The sequence below is a fragment of the Lepisosteus oculatus genome, chromosome 2 (assembly GCF_040954835.1).
Source record: "Lepisosteus oculatus isolate fLepOcu1 chromosome 2, fLepOcu1.hap2, whole genome shotgun sequence".
In the NCBI taxonomy this organism is placed as follows: Eukaryota; Metazoa; Chordata; class Actinopteri; order Semionotiformes; family Lepisosteidae; genus Lepisosteus; species Lepisosteus oculatus.
In genome coordinates, this window is record NC_090697.1 from 7921503 (window position 1) to 7940937 (window position 19435).

The 19435-nt window shown below is 43.1% G+C and overlaps 1 protein-coding gene across 4 annotated transcripts in view; it reads left to right on the forward strand.

Moving 5' to 3' along the window:
• The window catches only part of LOC102693400 (gamma-aminobutyric acid receptor subunit rho-2), a 35897-nt gene extending 23008 nt beyond the window's left edge, over positions 1 to 12889 (forward strand). For 3 of the 4 annotated variants that reach the window (XM_006626152.3, XM_015354173.2, XM_015354163.2), the window contains 6 exons: positions 1592 to 1815; positions 4040 to 4122; positions 4874 to 5014; positions 8443 to 8595; positions 9822 to 10018; positions 10883 to 11903. In XM_006626152.3, coding sequence (XP_006626215.1) covers positions 1592 to 1815; positions 4040 to 4122; positions 4874 to 5014; positions 8443 to 8595; positions 9822 to 10018; positions 10883 to 11188 — 1104 coding nt within the window. In that variant the 3' untranslated portion in view covers positions 11189 to 11903. The other variant, XR_001479176.2, reaches the window with a different exon arrangement.
• The last annotated feature ends 6546 nt before the right edge of the window (positions 12890 to 19435 follow it).

The window sequence follows — 19435 nt, forward strand, 5'->3', positions numbered from 1 at the left end:
TTATAATATTCTTCTGTTGTTAAAGTCAATGCAAATTTGAATGGGACAATACTGCTGCATATATAATACAAGATATTAACATAGAAGGCAATATTGTTCACAAATTAATTATCACATTTAAACAGAATACTATCTTGTATAAACGCAAGAGGTTTCTCGTTTAAATGCAATACTATCTCTTATAAACACAGTACGTTTCTAATTTAAATACAATACTACCTTGTTTAAATGCAAACATTTTTATTTTCTCCATGGCACTAATAAGCTTCCAGATGAATGTTTTTAGATCGATCTCACAATATTAACTGTGATGAGGATGCTACAGGTGGGATTTTTAGAAAGCAGAATTAATGCGTGTTGTTATGTGTACTGTATAGCCATGTATAGCAAGGGCTCCTGTTTGTGTCATCCAGCACAGAAGATGTGAAGAAACACTCTAACAGGGGTGACACACTGGAATTAAATGTGTCTGAGGAGGTTTGAATAATCAAGACAGGTGGTATTAGGCTCAACCCACTTGGGGCGAGGAGGGTGGGACCCCCCAGTAGGGAGAGGAGATCACCTGCAAAGGTGGAGCTGGGCTGCTTGAGGTGAGGTGGGAGCAGAGGGCTCGGTGTGTGACATGTATACCGTACATGTCTCAGGAGAAATAACGCCAGGGAACATTATGATTTAGAACAGCTGGGCAAAAGTGAGTTGGTCGTCATCCAGATCTAATTTCGTTACAAAACTATGTTTGTTACTTCAGATACAAAGTGTGCCCAGCTGACAGCGCGTCACCTATGCCAGACTGTATGTGTATATGGTTTATGAGTCAGAATGAGATGCAGTTAATTTAGAATTTCAACCCACATGCATTAACAACTCCATCCATCCAGTTTCAATACATTTTGTGATTAACAAGTATTTGCTGAATTCTACTACAGCTGTCATTGTACAGTGTGTTTGGCATTCTAACATTGCTTTATAATAGTTCCATCTTTTAATCATAAGAAACTGATATACTGATATCATAAGAGTTTTAATCATAAGAAACTGCCAGAATATTTGCATGTTTATTACACATCATTGTCATGAGTTCCTTCTTCTGCTTTCTCTTCCTATATTCACGTCACACCTGTTGTTTTCTAAAGGTGAAAACAATGCATTGAAATGTCATGGCATCATACACACATCTTAAATTTAACAGTTTAAGGTTCAAACACAATTTAGAGTTTAAACACATTTTTAAAGGGTCTGGATTTAGAACATTACAAGCTCGATCTTTCATTTCCAAAACAGTGCCAAAGACATTGTTTAACTACACGTAAAGCTCTCCAGATTTCTTATTACTTCCCATGGTATATTTTGGAGTGCATTGCTTGGTGAGATACAGTTAAGACGTTTTCCAATCTTAACTTCTCTCACGCTTCCCCTCCCTTGCTGTGAATAGTTGAAGTGAAGTTGCAGTTTCATTTCAGGACAACGTAAGGAAATGAGCAATGAAATAACAGCCATCCCGTGGTCATTTTTCATGTTTCTCCGTTTTTGTAGAAGGGCCCAAGGTTTCCGTGCTGGGTGAAATACCTTGATCTCTTTTCCTCCAATGTAGGACTTCACCATGACCCTGTACCTCAGGCATTACTGGAAAGACGAGCGCCTGTCTTTCCCCAGCACCACTAACAAAAGCATGACCTTCGACGGCCGACTGGTGAAGAAAATCTGGGTTCCTGACGTGTTTTTTGTCCACTCCAAGAGGTCCTTCATCCATGACACCACCACAGACAACATCATGCTGAGGGTGTTTCCCGACGGTCATGTGCTGTACAGCTTGAGGTGAGAAAAGGCTGTTTCTCCCTGAAGTTTGCACTCCCGTTCCTAGTGTCTGGGTGAAACATCCTGTGCACTCATGAGAGCACAAGAGAGGTCAAAAACATCTAGCGAATTTGGTAGTCTCGAATTGATTCAAGGATCTCATTATGGCCAGCAGCTATATCCCCCTGCAGCTCACCACTGTCAGCCCAGGGAAGCTCAGCAGGTGTGAGCCTGGTCAGTACCTGGATGGATGGGAGACCTCCAGGGAAGAGAGCTAAGGTTGCTGCTGGAAGTGATGTGAGTGGGGCCGGTGTCCTGGCCAAATTTCCCATTGGCCCTTACCAATCATGGCCTCCTAATAATCCCCATCTATGAATTGGCTACATTACTCTGCTCTCCTCCCCACTGATAGCTGGTGTGTGGTGAGTGTACTGGCGCACTATGGCTGCCGTCATCATCCAGGTGGGGCTGCACACTGGTGGTGGTGGTGGAGGGGAGACCCCATTACCTGTAAAGCGCTTTGAGTGGAGTGTCAAATAAAGTTCTATATAAGTAGAAGCGATTATTATTATTATTATTATTATTATCTCATTTTAGAGAAGCCACAGAATAAGCCTCAGCCACATGGCTGGCAAGGCTGGCCCATGCTCCCACTATCCTTTGTGCAAAGAAGTGCCTCCTATTCTTGTTTTTAAGTGCACTTCCATGGAATTTCCACTTGTGTCCTCCAGTTCGTGTTATAATAGTTCTCCGTTTTAATAATTGTACCCCCCTCTAAAAACATACAATTCAGGATTTCTTGCTTAAGACTCCATAGTGCCCCAACTGCTTTCACAATCCTGGGTCATGCAGTGTGAAAATTACTGGATGCAGAAGTGAACCTCTTATTAAACTTGGGATAGGTTATGGCTGTGTTTCATCACATTTTGTAAGGAGGTCAGCAGGATGTCTACACATTTTGAAATGCACCAGACAGAAGAAAACAAAGCTGAACTATGTCTCCATCACATCAAAGAAAAACACCAGAGGCTTGGTGATGACACTGAGTTTGTATATTTCTTTGTACCAATATCAGACAGGGCCTCTTTTTTAAATAATTGAAAGAGATTATAGATCTCTTTGACCTTTCAAGGACATGCATCCAGCATGCAAAGACCTTGACGTCACTGTTGGCAAATCTGTCCTAGTTTGTTTTTGCTCTGGATTCTGAATCCAGTCAACATGAAACTTGACCACGGATTAAATCAAATTTGCTGAAAATGTAGAAATGAACTATAATTGAACTGAAAACTTTTCACAATTAATAAAATACAATTGAAAATGTTTAATCATAAAATAGGTAATACTGAATTCAACTGCCAAAACTGTATTAATGTGTATTTTAAAATATTTTACTATTTGTTAATGAATATACCCATTGCTTTTTTCTAAAATTTACTCTGACATTAAATTTCTGACATTATTTAAAAAAAAACTTTTAAAAAGCTTGAAATCAGTTTGGAAATAACTTTTAGATTACAAACGATGGTCAGACAGTGGCCTGAGCCATTGTGAGCAGAATTGTTTATCAGTCAAGAAGCAAACTTACAGAAAGGCCATGTAGATTTGAGCAACCTTGAAGCCCCACTTTTTGTAAGTGTATAATACTGACAGAAGGTGATAATTATTGTTACTAAGTTGGCTAGCACCCTGCCTTTTAGGTCTGTCTGAGTGTCTTTAATTTAAATCCTTCCATACATTATTCCTGGCAAGAGCACATTCCTGCAGAACTCAACAAAGACTCTCCGAGAAGCAATGGGCACAAAGATGGATTACAGTCATTTCCACACAATCACACTTAGGGATTTTAGACACATCAGATAACTGAAACTGGCTTTATTGTGTACTTCAGAACCAATTCTGAAGATGAGCAGTGGTGATTTCTCAGCATGGGCCCACAAGGATGAATCAAGAACTCTCTGACTCGTCTTTATTGCTGATGTAACTAACGAAGGCAGCAGCAAAATGAATTGATGTTTACAGGAACATTTTGACTGCTTATGTAGAAGAAATCGCTTCTTTATTTACAGTATGTGGCAGGTTTTCCTCATACAGCGTGACAATGACCCAAAACATATAGATAAAGCAACCAAGGAGTTCTCCAGCAGGGAAAAGAGGATAATCTCAGTTTAGCCGTATCAGTCTCCAGGCTGTGATGTGGTGTGATACCTAATAGTCTGTCTGCTATGTGGTTTATTTTCGTCAGGGTCACTGTAACAGCTGCCTGTAACATGGACTTCAGTCGTTTCCCTCTGGACTCCCAAACGTGCTCGTTAGAACTGGAGAGCTGTAAGTATCACTTATTTACCAGCTAGAATTTCATAGACAGACCGGCAGACAGATAACACACAGTTGTGAAGCCAGCTCACTTAGCTTTAAGCTGGGCTAGCTGAGAGATAGATTTAATGGGGGCTGTAACTAATAAGGGTAGAGAAATGGTACCTATCGTGACTTGTACATGTTATCAGGTTTTAATCTGAAACTGTGAACATAATTTACATGCTCCCAGCTGACGTTTTTTAACATATTTTTTTTTCTCTCAAATTCGGCTTCAGAAAATAGAAATGTAGCCATAAGAGGCCCTGCATGAAATTGTTAATTTATAAATGTATCTATGAGAAAGAGTAATCATTTTTAAATATCAGGTATTACATTACATTTGTGGTAAATTAAATGGTTTTTAATTTACATTACATTACTGTGGTATACCGGTACTGAGGTTAGTACTTGTCGACTTATTGAAACGGAATTCATACAACATAGTGGCAATATGGACAATACAGTATGTAGTAATGTTAGTGCTCCAGACTCAAATCTGCATGTTTATGTGTTTCCTGGGTGTGACACTACTGTTCTCCATTGACTTAGTCTAGCTAATAAGCATTAGGAGGTGTAGAGTAAATGTGTTTTACTAAAAGTATTGGAGATATGGAAGAACAGAAATGTAGGACTTACATTGACAATTCAATCTAACAGACATGACACAAGTAGAATCTATGAGGAAACCGAGATGGTCTGATTGCTTGAATTCTTTCTCCAGATGCCTATACTGATGAGGATCTGATGCTGTACTGGAAAAACGGAGACGAGTCGTTAAAAACAGATGAGAAGATATCTCTGTCCCAGTTCCTCATACAGAAGTTTCACACTACCTCCAGGCTTGCGTTCTATAGCAGCACAGGTATAACAGTCAGTGGAATTGAAATTGAACAATTGAAATTGTTTTTAAAGAAATCTGTGGCAGGTTTCATTTGTAGAAATTGATCTCCTTAAAGTCTGGCATGAATACACCCATATACCCCCTTTGCAGCCTACGCATGCTGACGCAGCTACCCACCTGAATATACCCGTGACACCTTCAAACTAAGCCATGGATTTCAGACTGGTCTCAACTTCTCTTCATGAAACTCCTCTTCACAGCTGCATCCCACCCTTCTCCCCTTACTCACGGAGACTCGGAGCAGAGCTGTCTCGGACAAATGTTGCTCATGGGAAGCATCAGTGCCAAACCCATCTCTCAGTCATCCCTGTTTGGCCAGAACCACTCTACCGCGTCCTGAACCTTAACGGCGGTCTGACACGGCAGGGACCAAGCCTGCCACGATTTCGGAGCCTATTTCCACACCGTGTGGTTCCCCTAACTCAGAGCACTCATGTCCTCGACATTAATATAAATCAATACTTTTTATATATATAATGTGTGTGGTAATGCTAGATTTAAAAGCATTTTGTATATTTTGTATACAGGTAGGCCAGTGCTTCCAAAGCATGCAGGTGTAGAACAGGACTTAATGCATTTTTATACAAAACTTCGTATTCTATATTCTGGTCGCTTGCAGATTAGAATGGCATATGTTTAGCAATAATATTATTTTTGGTACCCGAAAGTTTCAGGTTGTTTCACAAAGCTAAGGTATGCGTATACGTGATCTGACAACTGGAATCAATTTCCTGTCGTTTTTAAGGTATAAAAACACGGAGTAGATGCATAACTCAGAGCACCAGGCTCTTCGGCCTGTTTATGGGAGCTCTGGGCTGGTGTATTTGAACACGCCGATAGTTGCCAGTCAGTTGCATCGACATCACGCTGCCATCTGAGCCAGCTTGCCCTCCGACTTGCTCTTGGCTGCCCGCGCTTGTACCTTTCACCACCAGGCTGCATTAACTAACAGATAACGTGGAGATAACCGTTCGTGTGCTGCCAGTCTGCCATATTAAAATAAACAAAGAGCACTCACACTGTACAATATGCACAGCTGCTGCCACATCTTCCTCATGCCCAGTCTCAGCGTCACTCTCACCCTGGAGCTACCGGGCTAACTTGTGTTCTGCCAGCCCGTGCTCCGCGCCACGGCCAGAGGCAGCAGCTGGTCAGACCCTTGAATCACTCTGGACCTTCCGTGTAGAGGTGAGGGACTTTCTGTCACACCACAGCTCTCTGGACTTCGTTCACTAACTCACTAAACTTCACACACATACTGTGAGTAAACATCCACTTCACTTAGACAGACCTGTTCTCTCTCACTCCCAGATCAGGCTGTCTCTTTATATAATAATAATAATAATAATGTTTCTTTCTTTATTAGCCCTATACAATTTCTTGCATTAGGAATTTGTCTTTTCACATACCCCAGCTTTTCTCCAAGGAGACACAGATAGGGAGAGAAGCTGGGGGTCAGAGCGCAGGGTCAGCCATTGTACAGCACCCCTGGAGCAGTTGGGGTTAAGGGCCTTGCTCAGGGGCCCAACAGAGTAGGATTCCTCTGCCGGCCGCGGGATTTGAACCGGCAACCTTCTAGTCACAGGCGCAGATCCTGAGCCACAGAGCCACCCCTCCGCCCCAGTACCCCAGTACCCTCTGGGATTGCAGGCACAAGCATTACAGTAACTCACATAAGGCCACTAAACTTACACGTAGATTGCTTAACTCCTCAGTCATACAGGCGTGACAAGCAGCTCAGCAGCTTTGCAGCTGTTCCTTTGGCACACCTCCAGAACAGGCTGTTACTGAAGTCTTGTGCACGGATCTCCACCAGGTTCCCAGCTCTCACTCATTCCCCTTCTGGGAAAAGAACAGTGCAGCTCTCTCATTCCCCTTCCGGGAAAAGAACAGTGCAGCTCTCTCATTCCCCTTCCAGGAAAAGAACAGTGCAGCTCTCTCATTCCCCTTCCGGGAAAAGAACAGTGCAGCTCTCTCATTCCCCTTCCAGGAAAAGAACAGTGCAGCTCTCGCTCATTCCCCTTCTGGGAAAAGAACAGTGCAGCTCTCTCATTCCCCTTCCGGGAAAAGAACAGTGCAGCTCTCTCATTCCCCTTCCAGGAAAAGAACAGTGCAGCTCTCGCTCATTCCCCTTCTGGGAAAAGAACAGTGCAGCTCTCTCATTCCCCTTCCGGGAAAAGAACAGTGCAGCTCTCTCATTCCCCTTCCGGGAAAAGGACAGTGCAGCTCTCTCATTCCCCTTCCGGGAAAAGGACAGTGCAGCTCTCGCTCATTCCCCTTCCGGGAAAAGGACAGTGCAGCTCTCTCATTCCTCTTCCGGGAAAAGAACAGTGCAGCTCTCTCATTCCCCTTCCAGGAAAAGAACAGTGCAGCTCTCTCATTCCCCTTCCGGGAAAAGAACAGTGCAGCTCTCTCATTCCCCTTCCGGGGTAAGAACAGTGCAGCTCTCTCATTCCGCTTCCGGGAAAAGGACAGTGCAGCTCTCGCTCATTCCCCTTCTGGGAAAAGAACAGTGCAGCTCTCTCATTCCCCTTCCGGGAAAAGAACAGTGCAGCTCTCTCATTCCCCTTCCGGGGTAAGAACAGTGCAGCTCTCTCATTCCCCTTCCGGGGTAAGAACAGTGCAGCTCTCACTCACTCCCCTTCCGGGGTAAGAACGCTACAACACTCACTCCCCTTGCAGGGAAGGAAGACTGCCGCCTACTTTGCTTACCAGCTTCCTGTATTACTCAACTACACATGGAGCCGCCAGCCTTTGCCTGTATACCTGGCTGCTCCAGGTCCTGCTGCCCTTACTGCCGTGCTTCCACATGTGCCAGGCGCACACAACAACACTACAACATGCGGCTCGGGAGGAACATTCTCCCGCATCTTTTCTGTGTCCCGCCAGCTCTCTGTCTGAAGTGTATAAGTACACCTGTAGCTCACCAAATCACTGATAGTCTACAGACTGCAGGCTCTCAAGACACAAGCGGCCAGAAAGGAGACTCCTCCTCTCGGCATTCTACACCATGGGTGACCTTACAGAGGACGTTTATCGACTCATCGTTGTGTTATTGCAGAATTCTCAGTATTCTTTCCCGTTACTGTTCTATAACGAACTTCTTACGCAGTAAATATTCCAGAGTAAGATGCCCTTAGGAAAACTCCAGATAATGGTGCTTTATTTGAACAAAATCTCATTAGATAAAATGACCGTAAAGTGTATTGCTGTTATTACAACTGTATTCCAAAAAGTGTAATAAATCATTTAAATGTTTATGAAATGTTTTGATATTCCTCTCTCTGACATTTTCTCTCTATGATACAGTTAGCAAATTGGTCTCATAATCATTGTTTTGGGAAGTAATGCAAGACCAGTAATTGTGTGTTTTGCGGTTTCCCTCTCAGGCTGGTATAACAGGCTGTACATCAACTTCACTCTGCGGCGCCACATCTTCTTCTTCCTGCTCCAGACCTACTTCCCGGCCACTCTGATGGTCATGCTGTCCTGGGTGTCCTTCTGGATCGACCGCAGGGCCGTACCAGCTCGAGTCTCATTGGGTGAGAAGGTCACACGTCACCACGATGAGTTTCGTTGTAGGGACCCTGAACGAGCCAAATGGCTGCAGAAACCTATTATGTAGCAATATTAGTCCATGCTACCCATCACGGGAGGTCAGATGACAAGAGCCTTTCATTCAATATTTCCTTCTTTATGCTAACTTCCAGCCTACAATCTGTCATTACCAGAACTGTGCTGCTTGGCACAACAGAGCAAGGATGGACAAACTACAAACAGCATTATTTCATATTTTAATCCCACTGCATATTTGCTGCTCAGATGTATTCTATTCCTTTCCTCTTTTGTTATAAATGCTCTGTCTCGTATTGTTTCACTTTATATGTAGAGTTCTGTATAATGTTTGGTAGCATAGCAGTGGTTAGCGTTGCTGCCTTGCAGTGCTGGGCCTTGGTTTCAGTTCCAGCCTAGGTAACTGGAGTCCAAACGTGGGCGTGCTCTCCCCATGTTTCTGTGGGTTTCCTCCCACAGTACAAAGACATGCAAGTGGGTTAAGGGGCTTCTGGGAAATCCGGACTTGCTGTGACTGTGTGCGTGTTGTTTGTGTCGATGTTTGTGTGTGTGTGTGCCCTGTGATAGACTTGTGTCTTGTCCAGGATGAACCCTGCCTTGGGCATGCTGTTTGCAGGGACTCCTCTATCCTAAATATTTTTTACCACACTACTTGATGTAATTTTTGTTCTTAACACCTTTTTTGCGTTTCTCTTGTGCTCCTGATCTGCATCGTTGCAGGAGAACGTACGCTGAGCCCAGAAAGTGAACATTTCACGAGCACAAGCAGTTTTCACTCGTCTGACAAAACACAGAACTCCTTTCATTCTCCCATCACTGGGTGAACTTACCATAGTAGTGCCTAAGAGGAAAACTAGAAAGGATTCGCTTCGTACACAATAAACGTAACTGGAATATGTCAGTGTTTTACAGGATGTTGTGGACGATGAGTTTCAAAGTAGGATTACTCTCTTAACACGCTTACCTTTTCTCAAGACATACAGCCATAATACAATTATAGAAATCAAGTAGGCAGCTGCGTCAGCATGCGTAGGCTGCAGAGGAACAAGTAAAGGTTTATGCCACGCTGAAAAGAAAAGAAAAGAAACAACGTTTCGGCTTGTTCCATTATAGAAATCAGTCATCTTTCATAACCAGGCAGCAGCCGGAGCCCCGGGGCCCCGTGTTAACGAGGGTGCTCTCTGGCTGTGTGCAGGTATCACCACGGTGCTCACCATGTCCACCATCATCACCGGAGTCAACGCCTCCATGCCCAGGGTCTCCTACATCAAGGCGGTGGACATCTACCTCTGGGTCAGCTTCGTCTTCGTGTTCCTGTCGGTGCTGGAGTACGCCGCCGTCAACTACCTGACCACCGTGCAGGAGAGGAAGGAGAGAAAGCTCCGAGAAAAAGTGAGAATACTGGGAGGTTGCAACACAAGACTGTTACAGCCGCCATCATATGGATTCTGTCTGGATGTCAGACCTAATCCTGGTGGTGTGTAGAAGTGATGCAGTCAGCGTTTGCTCCATCATTCAAACTGTTTCATCAGCATAGGTCAGGCAGGAGGAGGTAGGTGCTGAAGTAATGTAAAAACAGTAACTAACAACTCAATTCTAGATTACAGATGTGAATAGTAAATAGACATCCTGCATAAAAGACTGTAGAATATTTGCCTCACTGCTGGTATAGCTGGTACTGCTTTTTATTATATTGTCAGGCAAAGGTGCAGCGTGTGTCTTCCAAATATACTTTAAAAACATAAAAAAGGAACTTGTCCGATACTGAATTTGTTTCCATTTCTTCAGGGCTTGCCCTACTCATGTTTAAAGGCCAAACCCATGTACAGTACACCGAGGGAAAAAAAAGAACACAAAAAAATCAGAAACATTAAAAAAAACATGTGGAAAAGAGTGAACACAAAACTCCGCGTACATAGAGTCAAAATGTCAGCCTCCCAATGAGATCACTTTATTGGCCATCTACAATTTCTTGTATGAGGAATTTGTCTTTACGCAGACCCCAGCTTGCTCTCCATGAGACACACAGACAGGGAGAGAAGCTTGGGGTTAGAGTGCAGGGTCAGCCATTTATACAGCGGCCCTAGAGCAGCTGGGGTTAAGGGCCTTGCTCAGGGGCCCAACAGAGTAGGATTCCTCTTCCGGCCGCGGGATACGAACCGACAACCTTCCAGCCACAGGCGCAGATCCCGAGCCACAGAGCCACCCCTCCGCCAGGATGGGTCACAGCCGCTGTGTCTTCCCTCTCTCCCGCAGTCCCTGCCCTGTACCTGCGGGATGTCCCACACCCGCACCATGATGCTCGACGGGACCTACAGCGAGGCCGACGCCAACAGCCTGGCGGGCTACACCAGGACCGCCGTGGCGCCCGAGGAGCCGGAGAAGCAGGAGCGCATGGTGGTCCACCTGTCCATGAGCAGCGAGTCCACGGCGGCCAAGAAGAAGGGGATCAGGGGACTGCGGATCATGCAGAACACGCACGCCATCGACAAGTACTCCAGGATGATTTTCCCTGGCGCCTACATTTTTTTTAACTTGATATACTGGTCCGTCTACTGCTGATCTTCCAGGGCGGGATCCCGCCGGACGTCTGTTTCCAGCCGGCACGGCGGCGCCAGCGGGATCCTGACGAGGGAGGGACAGGGGGGCAGACCGCCGCGCGCGCTCCAGACCGGCGGGCGTTGGGGTGTCTTTTTTGTCTGGCATGTTCCGTCTCGAAAGTCAAAGATTTCTCGTACCTCCGGCTTTTAACCGACTCCAGCTTTATCACGATCCTCGTTACTTACCGTATCTGCCCTGTGACCTTCAAAAACAACATTGTGCTTCAACAAGTAAGACATCCCAGCTGCCAGACAAGGGAACTGCGGAGACCGATGGATACGGACACAAGAATCAGTCAACAATGCCAGATAAATCCCAGTTGTTGAAGATTGCAGTCGGCTGCCCACTTCTGTCGACACAAGACTGAAATAACAATATTGAAAGATTTTTTCAAATGTGATTGCAAAAGCTCCACAATGGTTTTATGCAATTTTGCCACGCGTTTACAGCTACAACTGGAACACGTAAAGGTTTATTCCCTGCTGAAAAGAGAAGAACAGAAACAACGTTTCAGCTGTGGAGCCTTCTTCGGGTGTTATGAGTTATGAGTCAAAATCTGGGTGAGCCCCACCTGAGTTTGTTTGACAAGTTCTTTCTTTATATACTGTACATATATGTGTGTATGTAAACGTGTATATATTTGTTAAATATACACATAAACATTCCTCTATTTTCTAACTGCTTCTTTCAGTTCAGGGTTGCTCAGGGCCAGAGGCTATCCTGGAAAGCAATGGGCACAAGGCAGAGACGCCAGTCCATCGCAGGGCACACACACTCATACCAGGCCCAGTGTTCCCGGAAACCAATTCAGCTTCCAATAGGTTTTTGGACTGTGGGAGAAAACCAGACCACCAGGAGGAAAACCACACGAACACAGGAAGAAAATACCAACTCTACACATAGGTTAGCACCCCAGCTCAGGACTGCAAGGCAGTGATGGGATCAGCTGCACCATGAAATAGAGCTGACATCGAAGGTATTTCTGAAGGGAGGAAAATCTTTCATTCTGGTAGCACACTAGTAGGCTCATTATAATTTACCTGCTCAGAGGAAGGATGATGGGTGTATACTATAAAACATTATGCGCGTTCCATTATTGTTTATATTATTAAAAACACAACAAGAAGACTCATCAGGATCTACATAGTAAAACTGGATAGAAAACACTAAAAATATTCTAAATGCATCTATGGATAATAAACAGCTTTGCCTCAATTACTTTTCTCGAAGATTAACATTCAGGCTGTCGCTGTTTTTAAATTGTTTCACTCACTGTGTATTCTTCTGAAGAATATGGCTCATGAATATTTAACATGATCATGGTTTAATGAAATTCCCTATGCCTATGCCACACACCCCTTCAGGGACTGCACTGGGTGTTTGTGAGCACTTCCCTGACTGCAGTTTTATTTTCCCATTATGAGTCTGAAGATAAGTCTAACAAAAAAAGAAAAAGAAGCCTCAGGCAGCTGAGCCAATTCATGAGATGTAAGACCAATGCAATAAAATAGAGAGAAAAACATAAACCAAGCTGTTTTTAGGTGCTTCAATAAACAAAAGAAAACTCCTACAATCTGTGAGGAGAATATTGTCTTCAAGCCTTAAACGGTAATTCAAAGTAAAAGGAGTCTGCTGTCACAATTATGACCTACCGACAGCAGCAATGTGGCTATGAGTATGATGTTCATTAAGTCTTTATTTTATAAAAGTAACTTGCAGAAAACAAACTCGCTTCAATTGCAAATACTGTACATCACTGGAACCGTTGATAGGACTGATATTGTTAGTGTCACGAAGCGTTCTTCCAGGACCCTATGCAGACAACACAGTCCGGGGGGGAGTGAAGAAAACACGGGGAAAGAGGCATGCAAGGGGCTGGAAGGAGAACAGGAGGCGTGTCCACGGTGCGCTGGTGTTCGGGGGAGGAGTGGCCGAGGCAAACAGTCCAAGGGAGTCCGAGGCAAATCCAGGAGTGTAGCAAATGTCCAAGACCGGGTGATCCATCCTGACAGACAAAGTTAAAAGCCGGAGCGGGATCTGGTGGAGGGATGGGGGAATAAAAAAGGGGTAACGGGACCAGACGCTCCCTGATCCCGGACCCAGATGGTCAGGACGCCGTTGTGAAGCCGATGCCGTCGAGTCGCTCCTGGACTCGTGGGTAGGTGGGCTTCCGGGCGTCCATCTTCCAAAGCTGAGCCCCGATAGGCATGGCTTATATAGCGCAGGGGGCTGGAACCGTAGGCAGGTGCAGGAGATGAGTATAAACAAGGTAAGGCTGGAGTGTCTTTAAGAGGAGGGGTTTACGATCGTGACAGTGATTAAAGTAATACTGTATCCTGGAAAAGAATGAAAATACACTATCAGGCACTGCTGGCATAAATTGTCATACTACTTGTGCAGTACTTTTGTTGTCTTCTGTATCCGCAGACCTTGTGGTGTACACACTCTTGTCCATATTGTTTTCAGTTGCCCTCCAGTGTTGAGAAATAACCTAGGCAGTAAAATCAGAAACTCCCTTTCAAAAACTTGCGGTCGAGGCGTTTAAAAAAAAAAAGAAGAAGACATGTACCTTCAGTTTAAATATCCAAGCTATAACATCTGGGAAATAGTGACTTTGCCTGCACGCCGTTCCATTGCCTTCCAGCCTCTGTGTTATCAGAAACACACCACAGATCCCCACTCTAATTCACTTCAGACTTCAAAGTCTGACTCGATTGCCATTTGTGATGAGACCCTTCAAAATACCCACTCACCTTACAACAACAAACTACAGTGTTTTCTTTTAGACTCTTCTAGTTTTAACAGGCTAAAGGTTTGCCACTTCGGCCCTGTTAACCAATGCCCTGCGCGTTCAGATCTGAAAACGAGCCGCAGTCATTTGAAAGGCACTTCATGACCAATAACATAGCCTGAGAACTCGATGTATCTGAGGCTGTTCATCGAGTATTTTCGGTTTAGTGAGATTTGGCTTAACCCACACATCTGTGGGTTTAATAATAAATTGTTATTCTTGTTTAATAATAATAATAATAATAATAATAATAATAATAATAATAATAATAATAATATTATTATTATTATTTTATTATTATCTGAGGACCAGGCCCCTGGTCGTAGAACAAGGAGGCTCAGATCCCCCTTGCAGAGGGAGGAGTAGAAGCAGAGGTGGAGGGATGGGAAAACAGAGCTTCACGCGCGATACACAACTTTCAGGAAATGACATCAGGAACAGCTGAGGCAGGAGTCACTGGTCAATGCTCTCACTCCTGACCGTCAGTGAAGAACTTCCTGTTACGGAGCGTCAGGAAGAACCCTGTGCAGGTCAGTTCCGTAGATGAAAACGAACAAATCCGAAGGGGCCAGACGAAGACGAAGACGAAGTCGTGAGGCAAGCAGTGTTAGGATCCAGAGCAGTAGAAGGGGTTATTCACTGAAGGTCTCAGGAGGTGGAGGAGGAGCTCAGGAAAACAGCAGGCTGTCCAATACCGAGCAGTGAAGTGCGGGTTGAAGAGGGATTTAATAGAGAGTCATGTGCGGAATGTTGATCGGTAATTAACGAGGTCCGGCTGTGCCCGTAACACTTCCATAATGCAGCCTCATCTTTCTGTTGATGAGGAGCGGCGTGGTAACGCATATTTTTATTCAACCCAGAAGAAAATCTACAGTCCTGAGACTATCTTCCAGGGTGACGTACTTCGGTCTGATCCAGATTTCCAGAACGACATAATCCTCTACAATCAACAAATCATATTAAGTGCTTTGCGCCGCCAGCACTCGAGTCCGCATCCTGTCAACGTTTATTTGGAGAATCCAACCGGGCAGAGGTCTTACATAAGACATTCAGGGAATTCTCAGGGCCACTGTTTGTGCTGAGTCATCATACACAAAAACAACTTGCCACAGGTCGAGTCATGTGTTTTCCAAGGGACTTCCAGTTCATGGATGACAGAAGCTATCAATGAAAGCAAAGAGTATGTTGTTTTAGGTCATTACTGTATATAAAGGATTGATTTCTGCTGGTCACAAAAACAAGCAAAGTTACAGTTCATTATTTTCAAAAAATTCATTGAGGGGAGTTTGGATGTCCAGTATGTCTTCAGGTGCCCTTTTTTCCTTACCTTTGCTGGAAAATACCACTCAGAAAGCAAAGGAACTGGCATCAGAATAATAATAATAATATAATAATAATAAACTTTATTTTATATAGCGCCTTTTAGAGGTGGCTTCTCAAAGCGCTTTACAGGATGACAATAACAATAAATAAGAAGAGTATAACAATAAATATGGAGAATACACAAGATAAGACACAATTACAATATATAGAGGAGACCGTGAATGGTGGTACTAAGAAGAGCAGAGGGGTGAAGAATGGAACCAGTTAAGTAAAGGCTTTTCTGAAGAAGAGGGTTTTGAGTCTGGATTTGAAGGAGTTTAGAGAAGGTGACTCTCTGATATCCTTGGGCAAAGAGTTCCTGAGCTTGGGGCCATAACAGGAGAAGGCCCTGTCACCCATACAATGTAGACGGGCTTGGGGGACAGTAAGGAGACCAGAATTAGAAGAGCGAAGGTTGCGAGGTGGGGAGTAGGGCGATAATAGTTCAGACAGGTACTGAGGTGCCAAGGCCATGCAGAGCCTTATAGGTGAATACATTTGTGAATGAGATGTAGCCCACACATTGCACATTGCTGCTGTCAACAAAAACATTTTTTCTTAGTTATCTCGTAATAACAAGAAAATTATCTCATAATTGCCAGATAGCAGACTATATCGGAATAATGAGATAGCACATTCTTGCGTACTGTGTGTGATCATCACACGACACCACAATTGCCATGCAATTCCTACATTATCATTAGCTGACTTTCAATTTGAAATCGTTTGCATGTTACACTCATTCTTGTTTAACAATACACGTGACTGTCCTCATGGTTATAACGATTGTGTTCACAAATTGAAACACGTCATAATGACTAAACCCAGGTGGAAAGTATGACCGTGCACATTCTGAGCGCTGGACACGGTCACGAACACAGCCAAAGATGAGCCAAAGCTTTTCCACAGTCAGAGCCGAGCCCGGAAGCTTCCAGGTGTCGTCATTGCACAATGCAACCAGTTGTTCGTACACTCAAATTATCATCGGTATCTCGTATTTCCAAGATAATTTACTCGCTATTACGAGATAACTGAAGAAATATTTTGTTGATGGAAGCAACGCTCTTCCATAGTAATCACACACTTTTCTGAAATTGTAATTCAAGTAAAAAATAAGGTCACGGACGTTTCAATTCATTACAACAGACTAGCTCTACTAGTTCAGAGATTTGCTTCAGCAATTTGACAACAGTCTGAAGCGACCATGAAACCATCATTGATCTGCTGTAATTGCTCCTCTGTTGCATAAAGCTGTATAATGTCTTTCACGGAAGGATCTGTTACACTATCAGAGCGCAATCAAACCGCTCTTCTGAGTAAATCCAGTTAGGAAGTTGGCATCCCTTTAACATTCCCTGGCTGTCTCTCTGACCCACTTCTGTAGCCCGTATGAAGAGAGAGTCCAGAAATTCAGATATCAGGCAGGCCTGGGTTAAGGGTCGTTTTTATTTCCACATTTTTGCATTTTCTCTCATAAACAGCTGGTATCTGGTTTCTGATTGTATCCCTCATCTTTTCATTTCTGTTTCTGAAAAGTGGAATTTAGACCCCACATAATTAAGAGTGGCATCCTCCCTGTGAGTTAGTGTACAACACACACAGCACACAGCAGGGGCACCAAGGTGGCAGTGTTGTCTGATTTAATGTAACGTCTCTATTGATGTCGTTGCTCATTTATCTTATTTAAAATTACATGTAACATACCAACAGTGTTGCAAAATAGATCTTGTAGATCTATTGCCAGAAAAGAGGCCGCTTGTAAACAGTTTCCACAGCATGGAAATAATGTGTTGAGAACTGAGCAAACACAATTTATGCCAGAGACAGGACTCCATGATAAACTTGTAATGGGCTTGTTTTAACCCTCATGCTCACAACGGGAGGACTTTTTCAACCCACCAACTATTCTAAGAGTCATGAAAACAGAATGTTGTATTTTTTTTAATTCCTCGGTATAGAAAGTCAGATAGGAAATTAATTCTGAACAAATTGGCATGGACTCAAAGTATGAAAACCTGCTGAAACTGATTTTACATTGCGAGCCATCAAGTTAGTAGATGATACAACAAGTATAAAGATAATTGTGAGAAAGATTGTTTACTTTATAACGAGGCAATAGAAGTAACCTTTGAGTCAATACTTAAATATAAATGCCTTCACAGATCATAATAAATACTGATGTTGAAGTGCGATGGAAAATTCAGCGAAGCTGGGATTTATCTTGTGGTGCAATTTTATGATGTAAACCAGAGGCTTAAAATGCTTGTCTCAAGACTGTGATGATATTTCAAAATAAATTACAACTGCTTTTGAGTAGTAGTTTCCAAAAGTACAACTACAAGTAGCAAATAACTGTGAATGTGATAGTAGTTTTACAAGAGACATACAAAAGACCACCTCCACTTGTGCAAATGGATTTGTATTGACCCTGGTGAAGATGATGGTAAACGCCATAAGAGCTCTACAATACCAGAGAAAAAATGAATTATATACTGTTTATCTATAGAAGCTACTAGAAGCTGGAAAAGGAACCATATCAAGAGCTTTACATGTGAGTATTAAATATCGGTTTTACTGGTGTCTACTCTGTACAGCACAAATACTGTATATATTCATGTGCTTTGTATTGCATATTTGGTTCACAGCCTGAATTTCATTTTTAGGAAAAAACTAATAAATGTTCATATTTATGAAACTTGAAAAATGGGGTATTATGGAATTCAGACTCTGTCTATACAAATGGTTATGTTTTATTTAATCTCTTTGTAGTAAATGCCTCTCTAATGGCCTGAAGGGGCAGATGACATAAGCAAATTGAGATCACTTCATGCTAATGCAATATGTCGCTAACATTTTAATTTGGGGCTTTGTCTGAGGTTTTCATATAATCCTGCAGATTTTAAGAATATTCCCTCTGATTTAGATTTGGGAGGCCAGCTGAATATGGAGTAATGAGAGGTGAGGCTATGTATCAAGAAGTCATTTCAGTTTCCTTGGAAGGGTTTAATTGCATGTTTTGGAGCTTTTAAAGATTTTGTCCTGAAGTTGCCAGCCCTTGAATGTCACCTTGTCCAGAACTCTGCACTAAAATCGTGTGAAGCCTCCTTTTTGGTCTTATTATTCCAACTGAGAATCACAGCAAGAGAAGACAGCTGCCTGCCTCGTTTGATTGATCTCAGTTCACACAATGTTGATTCTTGCTTTTTTTTTTTAATCCATTTCCAAGTACTTAGACACAGACATGCATAGGCGTGAAAAGACATTTGTCATCAAGAGTGAGTCCCTCTTGTGGAGAGTTTTGTTTTTTTTAAATGTTTTTACTACTCGATCATGTTCAGTCAGGGTGAAAAAAAAATTAATCAGTAACTGCAGTTCTGAAGTTTCTCTACTTCACTTCCAAAGGGCCGAAGAGGAGAGAGATCAAGGAATATGTCAGTATATTGATACAAGCAGCTTACAGTACATACATTCATGTTGCAATGGTCAATATCTAATAAAAATAATTCACTATTTTTGTTTGCTAATAAAGACTGCTCTCTTCTTACAAAACTGCAGAGAGCAGAAGGCATGAGTAACTAAAAACAAAAGCAAGTGCACCACATTGACTGTTACCTGTAATACGTAGAGGCATCATTTAAAGAGCTGCATAATGCAATGTCTTCATTTCTACTCAGCTAATCCTATTCTAATGCCAAATTGCTGTGCTTTAAATGATTCTCCATATGTATTGCAGCAGGGTGGTAGGTTGAGAAAAGATGGAGCTTCTCTCAGAAGGCAACGAGTTGTGATCTGCCGTCCTCCGTCACCTGACCCGTTGATGAAAGACAAATGGCTGGGAGACAGTTAGAACCAAAAAAGCAGAGGCTTTAAATCTGGCTGTCTTTTTCTGCTGTTTAGGAACAGAAATCACAGTGTGCGGTGTGTTGCATACATTCCTCCATATAGAGAGAACATACTGTAAATATACTGTAAATATGGTCAACTTGTAACTTGTCCAGATGTACAAAGAACTGAAAACAGAAACTCTCAGGAGAGACCTGGACTCGGCCCTTGGG